The sequence below is a fragment of the Vitis riparia genome, chromosome 15 (assembly GCF_004353265.1).
Source record: "Vitis riparia cultivar Riparia Gloire de Montpellier isolate 1030 chromosome 15, EGFV_Vit.rip_1.0, whole genome shotgun sequence".
Taxonomy (NCBI): Eukaryota; Viridiplantae; Streptophyta; class Magnoliopsida; order Vitales; family Vitaceae; genus Vitis; species Vitis riparia.
The window spans coordinates 7,783,642-7,794,867 of NC_048445.1; the positions used below are offsets into that span (position 1 = coordinate 7,783,642).

General features: G+C 28.9%; 1 protein-coding gene across 1 annotated transcript; it reads right to left on the bottom strand.

Moving 5' to 3' along the window:
* Window positions 1-2,818: 2,818 nt before the first annotated feature.
* On the bottom strand, window positions 2,819-7,165 carry LOC117931839 (carotenoid cleavage dioxygenase 7, chloroplastic). Its single transcript, XM_034852911.1, has 7 exons — window positions 6,389-7,165; window positions 5,888-6,016; window positions 5,646-5,777; window positions 4,210-4,482; window positions 3,725-4,125; window positions 2,934-3,086; window positions 2,819-2,884 (listed from the first exon to the last, which is right to left on the bottom strand). The coding sequence occupies exons 1-6, from the start codon at window positions 7,137-7,139 to the stop codon at window positions 2,940-2,942; spliced, it is 1,833 nt and encodes a 610-aa protein (XP_034708802.1). The 5' UTR covers window positions 7,140-7,165; the 3' UTR covers window positions 2,819-2,884; window positions 2,934-2,939.
* Window positions 7,166-11,226: the final 4,061 nt, after the last annotated feature.

The following is an 11,226-nucleotide window of genomic DNA, read 5'->3' on the forward strand; positions in this document are numbered from 1 at the left end:
TAATAAAAAAATGAATATTGATTTTAAATTCAATTGATTCAAGTTTGGGGTTTTCCACAATCCAACCTAGGGTATAAAAATGAGAGAAAACAAGGGTCTTTTAAGTAATATGATCTTAGGGTTTTGGGATCCTTAGTCGTTCGCGATCAAGTTGAGTTCTATAACTCAAAATTGCATCTGAAACCTAATTTTTCCTTTTTAAAATAGATTCCTAAAATCATTAGATGAATGAGATTAATTACTAGTTTAAGATTTTCCTTTTTAACATTTCCTACTCCTTATAGCTTTGTTTTAGGGCAAATAACAATAGGGAAAACGAGGATAACCAATGATCAAGAATTACCAAGAATCACTAGTATCGGGTAATAACCTATCGTATCATTCCCTAAACTAACTCACAAGGATAGAATAAAAAAATTGATAAATTGTCACCCAACCAATAATTAGTCTCATTGTTATAATAATTTACCCATTATCCCTATAGGTTTCCTAACCCTTAGGTTTTCATGCTTCAAGCCCCAAGTTGGCTCTTAGCCTCTCATGGGGGTGATGTCACATTCATAATCCATAATAGGGTAAAAATCCATAATTTAAATCAAAAGAAACTAAAAACAATATATTTAATAAAGAAGAAAAGAAAACAAATCAAAGTTCTCGTTTTCTTCCACCTTCAATGTCAAACTCTCCGGAAAAAAAAATCCAAGATCCCTCAAACCTAGAATTGAGAGAGTTTATATAATACCATCAATTACCTAACATGTGGCACATTCTCATTGTCCACTTATTACAAAATAATTTCCTAAAAATGATTAAAAAAATAATAAAATGGTGATTTCTAGTCGTGTGGGGTCCATTTAGGGCGGATGGAGTGCCCTAGATGCAATTCCCGAGGTAGAGGAAACGAAACATTAGAGTGGCAATGGGTGAATTCGAAATTGGTGTCATTTCAAAGTGGATTTCGAATTCATAAGTTGAATTTCGAAATCATAAGTTGAATTTCGAAATCATTTCGAAATGACCCTCCAACTTGGTGCAGTTGTCTTCAAATGGTCATAACTTCTTCATTTCAGCTCTAATTTCCACACTGTTTAAAGTATTGGACTCTTGACTTCCCGAGCTTCAAAATGATATATAGTATGTATACAATGGACTCCAAGAAGTGCTCTAAATTAGTCCTCAAAGTCAGAGTATATAATGCCATCAGATTTTTGAGTTCTAAATTTCCATGCAGCTGAATCTTGCTTTATGCCTCATTTCCTATGTTTTCTTGCCTCCTTTCTTACTCCATAATGGTCATTTCTCATCTTTCAAACTCATGATTATCCTCGTCTTACTTTTCCTTATGGTCCATGAGTCTTGACTCACTTATTTAATCATTTAGCCATTTTTTTATCTTTCAAAATCTAAAGTGATTCAACTTGCACCATTTTCTTCCCTTGAACCTGAGATAAGTCTCCAAAGTACAAATTAAACTCATGGCTAGGGCCTTAGCATTGATTTAGGTCAAGTTGGGTGATTTAAATGTCCTTTGGTGCACAAATCATATAGAATATGTGCCATTAGAGCACATATTTTGGCTCCAATCAATTTTATATTTATTATTTTTATGTTTGATATATCAAATATAAAATTGAAATATTATTAAAAAAATTATTTTATATCTATATATATAATTTCTTAAAAATATTTTTATTTTTAATAATATTATATAAATTATATATTAATGACGTCACTTATTTAACCACGATTCGATCACGGTCCAATTAGTGAACCCTGAATCAATGATTTTTTCGATTCAATGACCGGTCCAATTATGAAAACATTGCTTGAAAGTAAGCTTAAATGAGAAATAAGTAGTTAATCCATCAAGATTTGTGAGTATTGCATTAGTACCACTCCCCATGGTTGTGAATAATCCACCAAAGCTTAAATACTAACAACTTGAAAAATCTTTCCTCATAATGTTTTATCAAAGAGTTGTTTTAAGTATAGAAAAAATTATTCTTATGGAGTTGTAAAAATCCATCGATACATAGAAACCAAGTGTATATTGAAATATTCCTTAGATTGAAGGATCCTTGGTATAGTGGAGTACATCAAGGCTTGGATTAAAGCTTAAGGTAATGAACATAGGTGAGGCCGTGTAAAACCATGTTAAAATTGTTATTTGCACTCTCTTTCATATTTCTTTACTTTATTACAAACTAGTCTTGCTTTATATTTTTATTGCTTATAATCTTTGCAATTTAACAAAATTTTCAAATAATGATCATCAATCAATTCACCTCCCCTCTCGAGTGATTACTTATATTTGCTAATTAGATTAACTTCACATAATGAAACTAAATTCATAAACCATAATGGAAACTTTTAACTTTATATTTCTTTTATTTTTCCTTTGTATTAATGAATGCACCAAAAACCCCTCAAGCAATTACTAAAATTGGTAGTAATTCTTGAAAGGTTGGAAACACTTACAAAAATTTATGCAAAAGGTCACTATTAAAAATATAGAAAATCACTTCCAAGTGATTTGTGGACTTGCATGGTAGATAGATGTCTCTTCTAAAAATTATGTTTTTGTTATGTAGCCCATTATCAAAAGTACTTTCAAGGGTTATTGAAAACTCAATTTTAGATATCTAACCCTTCATCCTTTTTTGGTCGTGTTTTGACAAAAATACCCTCTTTTTTTTCTCATAAAAATAACTCTAGCTACTTCTATAATATTCACTCCCAAACTAGGCCCATGCACTTCTTCCCATGTATCAATTTCATTACTGTTGAAAATGAACTTCAAGAAAATATTAAGGGAGACTTACTTTTGCAAATCTAAACCAATTATCACATTAGTCACTAAGCAATAAAATTGAATTAAATACAAATCATGTAACATGGATTTCTATTTAATTCTACATTAAAAATATGTACAAATTAACCTATTCTTTGGGGGCCCAAAAGCCATGAAATCCAATGGGAAAAGTCAAATGTTTTGGGACTTCAAGCCTTGCTACAAGTGCATCAATCTCTCCTATTCTCTTAGCATCCAATATGACAAGGTAACACCTTTGTATTGAAACTGCATACTGTAAAACAATATAAAACAACAATTTTCAGAACCTTAAAATGTTAGTTTAAAAAGAAAAAGAACGAAAATATTTGAACCTATTTGGATCTTGAAAAGTTTACAGAAAGTATAATAAAAGAAAATTGTGAAAAATAATATAAAAAAACATATGTTTTCACGTACTCATGTAAAAATAATTATAAAATATGAATTATTTAACAATAATTCAAGTTTCATGCACTCATCAATCAAAGGTAATACCTAAAATGATCAATATAGTACTTATATAATTAAAATATAGTACCTAAATGGTCAAATGTAGTACTTTCTACCAAAAAGTGTTGGAAATGCTAATTATTTTTCGATAGGTGCTTAAATTTTATATTTTATAAATTTAAATTCCTATTTTATGGTTTTTTTTTTTGTCATATAAGTGTATGAAAAGATACTTTTCTCAAAATAAAATTTTTTACATACTTTTTCAAATTTATTTATCATTTTTTTCTTTTATGTAAAGAGTAAATGGTTTGAAGGCACATAAGTCTTGAAATAAGTTTAATTCTACTTGATTTTTCATTATATTTTCTATGATAAATCAAACAAGAGATTTTGAATTGCTTCTAACATTGTAAAATGGTATAATGATTTAATACTTACCTCGACTACTAGAAGGTAACCGTCGTCTTCTTCAATACCCTTGGGAACAAAGATGGGCTCACCTATGAACCTCCTAGTACCGGTAGACCACCTATGAGTCGACTTGTTAGGGACATTTACTTTAACGATGGTGTCAAACGGAAAATGTGGCAAGGTCGAGCGGGAACCAGATGCGGCCGCTGCATACATGTACGTGTTTTTGGTGCCAGAGGAGGATGGATTGATGGCGGGGAAGTCGGAGGGTTTGTTCCATTGATTCAAAGGTTCGACACTACAATTCTTGGATGTACCATTGGCATCCAAGTTGATGGAGACTTGAATGAGGTGTGGAAGTGATTCTTCTTGGCCTTGTTGTACATTCATAACACAAGGGTCTAATTTCCTACTTTGCCAATCATATCCTGTACAAAGAAAAAAAAAAGTAAATAAATAAATATGGTTTATTTTAGGAAATAAAAATAAAATTAATGAAAAGTAAATATTACCAAACATTTTGTGGAAATTGAACCAGTGATAAGAGCAAGCACTGGCATGTATTTGAATGTTGAAGTTTCCTCTCTCGTCCCTCTCCTCATAGGCATTGCCAACATGTATCAGCCATAACTGTGAAGGAACTTCAATTGGAACTCTCCAATCTCGATTTCCAATGACATCGTCAGAGAATCGAGGAAGGAGATAGATTGGAGAGGTTGGTTTACTAGGGTTTGCCGATAATGCTGATATCATTGGTGATAATCCACTTAAGGCCCCCATTGATCCTACAAAATTATTTTGAAATAATAAGTTTTTTTTTTTTTTTAAATTCGATTGTGGGAACTTATATATATATATATATTTACTTTTTCTTATTAGTTTTAGACTCAATTGATAATGATTTTAAGAAATGTTTTTAATATTGAAAGCATTTTTGAAAGAAAATTAAGTCCGTTTGGCAATTATTTTAGGAAACGTTTCTAACTTTTTTAATACTTGAAAAATAAAAAATTTCATGTGTTAGAAATACTAAAAATACTTTCTAGAATCACTACCAAACACATTCTAATAGTGCATTTGAAAGTGATTTTAGAAAACATTTCTAACATTTTTAATACTTGAAATTTTTTATCATTATTAAAAATGCTAGAAACACTTTCTAGAATCACTCTTAAATGCACTTTAAATATTTGAAAAAATTTAGGAAACACTTTTAAAATTTGAAAAATCACTTGAATGTTTTATGAAGAAATGCTTAATAAGTGATTCTCTCAAAGAAACATTTTCACTAAAAACACTTGAAGTAAAAATACTATCAAACATATTTTTAGAGTATGTTTGATAGTGCTTTTAAGAAACGCTTTTAGTCTTTCTAATACTTAAAATATAAAAAAATTCAAATATTAAAAATGGTAAAAACACTTCTTAAAATCAGTATCAAATGCACTCTTAATTTTAGAATTTTAACTTAAAGTAGAAACAAATAAAAAGTAAAATAATAATAATAATAATAATAAAATGAATGCTATATTTGGTAATTGTAAACATAATATTTTAGTTCTTAAAATAGAAAATATTTTTCTAAGTTAGAAAATATGTTTGATAAACTTTCAATAGAATATAATTTTTTTTTTCAAAATTTATTTTAAAAATGGTTTTTTTAGAATGAATTTAAGATATTTTTAGTTATTTTTTTAGACTATTTGGAGTAACTGAAAAGATAAAGAGTAATTAGAAAATTTTATATTGTTTATGACCATATCAACCTTCATAGAAGATGATCTAGAAAACTTTTTTTTTCTATATTTGAGTTCTCAAAAAAAAAAAAAAATCTTAAAAAATATATTTAAATTTAATAATTCTTTTTTATACAAAAAAATAAAATTTTTGAAAATATACAAAAAATAAAATTTTGGGCAAGGTAGAGGAATGGTGGATGGCACATTACCTAGAATATCAAGCTTGATTCGATTGGAGAACAAGACATAATGAGAATCGGTGAAAGCCCAATCATGGATCATCAAATGATCCGGAATCTTGAACTCTTTCCTTTGTACCACCTTCATTTTCGAATCAAATTCTGCATCATAATGTACTTATTTAATTAAATTAAATTAAATCATGTCGGTCCAAACTCCTAACTCCTAACCATACCATACATTGCTTTAATTAAATATAATGTTAATTTACCATAGATTGTAAAATTGCTCCGAGGCAGCAACATGTCTTCTGCGTTACACCACATCATCAGAAGCCTATTTCTTTTAGCATCAATTTTATAATGCGACAGTGGCCGCTTCTCCGGCATCTTGAACACTCCTGCATTTTTATAATAAAATATTATCATTAATTTTTAATTCAGCTAATATATACATGGAACTTCTTGTTGGCATTTCGAGGCAAAGATATGATATTTTAATTAAATAATAATAATAATTATGACCGTCCATTGAAATCTTATGATATAAAAATATAATGTATAGTCAGTGATGGGAATTTTTTGAAATCTGGGATTCGTGGGTTTGGGGGCTAATCTAGCGTCACGGAACTGTGAGGACACCTCATGCGTCTCTCTGGTTCAACACCGTGATGGGGAGGTGAACGGCTGTAACTTGGCTGTCATCTAAGCAACAAATGCACCCGTTACCCTAGCCTCGCTCGGAAAATAATGCAATGTTTTTGTGTACGTACCATGTAGAATTGGCTTCAACGCCGCCGCAGCCAAATCCCAAGCATCACCGCCGGGGCTGCCACCTTCATGCAATGAATCACAGCCCTCCATCATATCGAGCCTTCCGATCGTATCCAACGTCCCAGATTCAATCTCATAGGGGTCTCCACCCTCCCACAAGCACATCAACCGTCCACCCCACTTCAACACGCTGGTGTTCGCCACATTTTTCATCACCTTCCTGTTCCCCACCTTCTTCCCTCCTTTCAATACCGAAAACGGGCCGCGGTACGTGAATCGCCACCCACGAGTCATCGGGTCGTGCTCCTCCAACTGGGCCTCCGTTTTCACATACCTAGCCGAGAACTTGACCTCTTTACCCGGTCCATTAATGGCAAAAGCCCTCAAATACCCATGCCCATCCAAAGGGTGGACCGTCGACCCATGATCATCGCTAAAAAGACCCGGCCCAGCTAGAAAATACGTACCCGAAGGAAAATCAACGGGAATTGCACCATCAACCACACGTAAAGCAATAGACCCATCTGTTTCAGAGCGTTGCGACATAAAGAGAAACTGATAATCCCAAAATGCAACCAGGGAGTCATCCAAATTCGGGGTCGAGACGTCTGAAACCCTAGTATCAGGCGTGGAAATGGAAATAGCTCTTGACAGTACTTTCTCCGGCACGGCCGGAGGTTTCTGGAGAAGAGGGAGCTTTGTTGGAGAAGGGAATTTGACCGGGACAGCATGGAGAGGTTTGGCCTGCATAGTTGGACCTTGGAGTATACTTTGGAAGTGAGTAAGGATTAGTGTGAAGGTGGCAAGAGGTAGTATTATATATTTATATAGATAAGGAGTGGTTTATGGAAGTAAATTGGCATTAGAATTAGGTTGAATTACAGATTTGCCATCGAATTATAAAAGTTGCATGGGAAATTGGTTTGAGAATATGGGAGTGAATGGTGGGGTCAATGTTGGAGTATGGAGAAGCATGAAAGAAAGTGATGGATGCACCACTGGTTTGCAGTTCAGTCATGGATATGGAAGACAGCAAAAATTGCCCATTCATGGCAGACACATTGCCTCAATGTTTTGAATTTTTTCTCTTCTTCACAATCCTCTTTTTCCTTTATTTTTCCCTTTTCTTTTTAACCATTTGTCGTTACATTGAATAGAAAAAGCACTTTGGTGTCTTTTGTATATCCTCTTCAAAAAAAAAAAAAAAGGCAAAAAATTTAAAAACAATATAAGGGCTTTCTAGGAATTTAACTTAAAATAATATTGATTTTTAAAAACCATTTAGAAAAATTGAGGTATTTGTGGAAGACGATGATAATTGCTACTCATTATTTCAATGTTTTCATTTATTTATTTATTTCTCTTTTTGGGGTTTTCCGACAATTGTTTTTTCAAATATGTTGTGTTATTAAATTAGGTAGGAAAAATTCAATAATTGTATTAGGATGATTTTGTGTACTATAATTTTAAAATTTAATAATAATTTAGCGAATTCAAGCAAATAAACTAACATTATTAAAAAATTTTGAAATGGTAAATGAAATATTTAAAAGTAATTTTTAAGAATCTATGATAAGTTGATCGATGTTTTTTATAAGGGTTATTATATTTTATATAAAGTTACTATTATTTTTATTTTTAAAAATAAAAATAAAAAATGTATCCAAAAGAACATTTTATAATTGAATTTCAATAATTTTGTAATATAATTTCTAAATATTTTTTATATTTTAATAATAATTTAATGGATTTGAGTAATTAAATTAATATTATAAAAAGTTTGAAATGATGGACTAGTGAAATATTTAAGCCAAAATGGCATGAATTTAGTTAGAGTTATAAGTATTTAGATGTCAATTATGGATGTACGTGGAAAACAATAGGAATTGTTATAGATTACTTCAATGTTTTTATTTATCTTCTCTGGATTTTTTATAATCATTTTTTCTTTTTTATTAAATTAGCTAGGAACAATTCAATAATTGAATTTGGATAGTTCTATAATATAATTAATTTTTAAATTACTTTTAGATTTTAATGATAACTTAGTGGACTTGAGAAAATAAACTAGCATTATAAAAAAAGTTTAAAAATGGGTGATTGAAATATTTAAGCGAAAAATGACATGAATTTACTTAGAGATTTAAGTGTTTACATATCAATCATGGATGTCGAAAACAATAATAATTGCTAATCATTATTTTATTTGTTCAATTATTTCTCTTCTTGGGGTTTTTGACAATTTTTTTTTTTTTTTAATATGTTGTGTTATTAAATTTGATGATTCTTTGTAATATAATTTTACAAACTAACATTTAAAAAAAATTAAAATGGTAAATTAGTGAAATATTTATACAAGAATGATTTGACTTTATTTAGAGATCTTAAGCGTTTGCATGTCAACCATGGATGTGGAAAACAATAATAATTGCTACTCATTATTTCAATGTTTTCATTTATTCATTTACTTCTCTTTTCGGGGGTTTTTTGACAATTGTTTTTTCAAATATGTTATGAAAAATTCACTAATTGTATTATGATGATTTTGTGTATTATAATTTTTAAATTATTTTTAAAATTTAATAATAATTTAGTGAATTCAAGCAAATAAACTAACATTATTGAAAAATTTGAAATGGTAAATGAAATATTTAAGTGAGAATGGCGTGACTTTATTTAAAGATCTAAGTGTTTGTATGTCAACCATGGATGTGGAAGACAATAATAATTGCTACTCGTTGCTTTAATGTTTTCATTTATTCCTTTATTTCTCTTTTTAGGGATTTCCGACAATCGTTTTTATTTTCAAATATGTTGTGTTATTAAATTGGTTATGAAAAATTCAATAATCATATTATGATGATTTTGTGTGCTATAATTTTTAAATTATTTTTATATTTTGATAATAATTTAGGGAATTCAAGCAAATAAACTAAAATTATATAAAAGTTTGAAATGATACACTAGTGAAACATCTAGACAAGAATGATGTGACTTTATTTAGAAATCTTAAATGTTTGCGCATCTAGACGAAAATGATGTGACTTTATTTAGAAATCTTAAGTGTTTGCATGTCAATCATGGATGCGGAAGACCATAACAATTGCTACTCATTACTTCAATGTTTTCATTTATTCATTTATTTTTCTTCCATGGGTTCTCCGACAATCGTTTTTTTTTTTTCTCAAATATGTTGTGTTATTAAATTGGCTAGAAAAAAAATTCAATATTTGAATTAGGATAAATTTTTGTAATATAATTTTTAAATTATTTTTATATTTTAATAATAATTTAGTGAATTCAAGCAAGTAAACTAATATTATAAAAAAAGTTTGAAATGGTACGCCAATAAAATATTTACACGAGAATGACGTGAATTTATTTAGAGATCTATATGTTTACATGTCAATCGGAAAGGTGGAAGACAACAAGAATTGCCACACATTACTTCAATGTTTTTATTTATTCATGTATTTCTCTTCTTAGGGTTTCCCGACAATCTTTTTTATTTTCAAATGTATTATTATTAAATTCGATAGGAAAAACTCAATAATTGAATTTGGATAATTTTGTAATTTTTAAATTATTTTTATTCAAGCAAATAAAATGACATTATATTTTGAAATGATGAATTAGTGCAAGATTAAAATGAAAACAACAAGGGTTTGCTTAGAGATGGAAGTGTTTATTGAATAATCATGGAAATGTAAGAGAACAAGAATTACTACACATTACTTCAATATTTTTTATTTTTATTGTTATTATTAAATTGGCTAGAAAAAACCCAATAACTAAATTTGAATAATCTTGTAATATAATTTTTAAATTATTTTTATAAACCAAGAATTGACAAAATATTCGAACAATGATTCAAAACTTTTGCTTATTTAAATTATTTCCACTAAAATAAAAATAAAGACCTTATTTGGATTAAAAGAAAAACAAAATACTTTATATCAAATATTAGAATTCCTAAAATCTTACATTAAAAAAAAAAAGTGTTTTTGAAAATTGATTAAAAAATTAAAGTACCAAATCTTACTTCAAATTTTACTTTTTTTTATAAAATAATATCTATTAAATTATTAAGTCTAAATCAATTTTGTTGCGTTTCGCTCAGAATATCAAGGGTCGAATTACCCGGTTAGCTCAAGAGGTTAAAGAGGGTAGCACCCTATGAGATTTTTATATGATAATTGACGAGTTTGTCCTTATTATATATTTAACCCTTTTATGTTTAGGGTTTTATTTGTTTAGAGAGTGCGACGACAATTGAGAGAGTTTTTTGAGACCTTCATCATTGTAACTCTTCTAATTCATTTTGATTAGTAGATTATTGAGTGTTGATACACTCCATTGACATAAAGATTACATTGATGATCGAACCACATTAAAAATTGTCTTTTTCTTTATTTTTTACTTGTGTGTGCACGATTAATAATATCAACCCTAAATTATATTTAAATATTAAATATTTTTTTTACTAATATTTTTCATAAAAAAATATATATCTAATTAATTGATGTACTTATCATAAATTTTGTACTTCAAATTTTAACCAAATACCTTAATAGAATTAATTATTTGAAAGCATAATTTAAGCTTGATATTATTTTATTTGTAATTTACTCTAAATTATTTTACAAAGTGCCTTGGCACCATTGAATTAAAAAACATACTACGTCCATCCACTTCTTCTCAACTTCAAAAAGTAAATTCAAAGTCTCATTAGTAGTGAAATAAATAATATTTAATTCAATGGTTGTAATGTATCTTTGACTAATACATTCATAAGGTAATGGATGCTCAAAATTAGTATACATTATAAAAATATTTT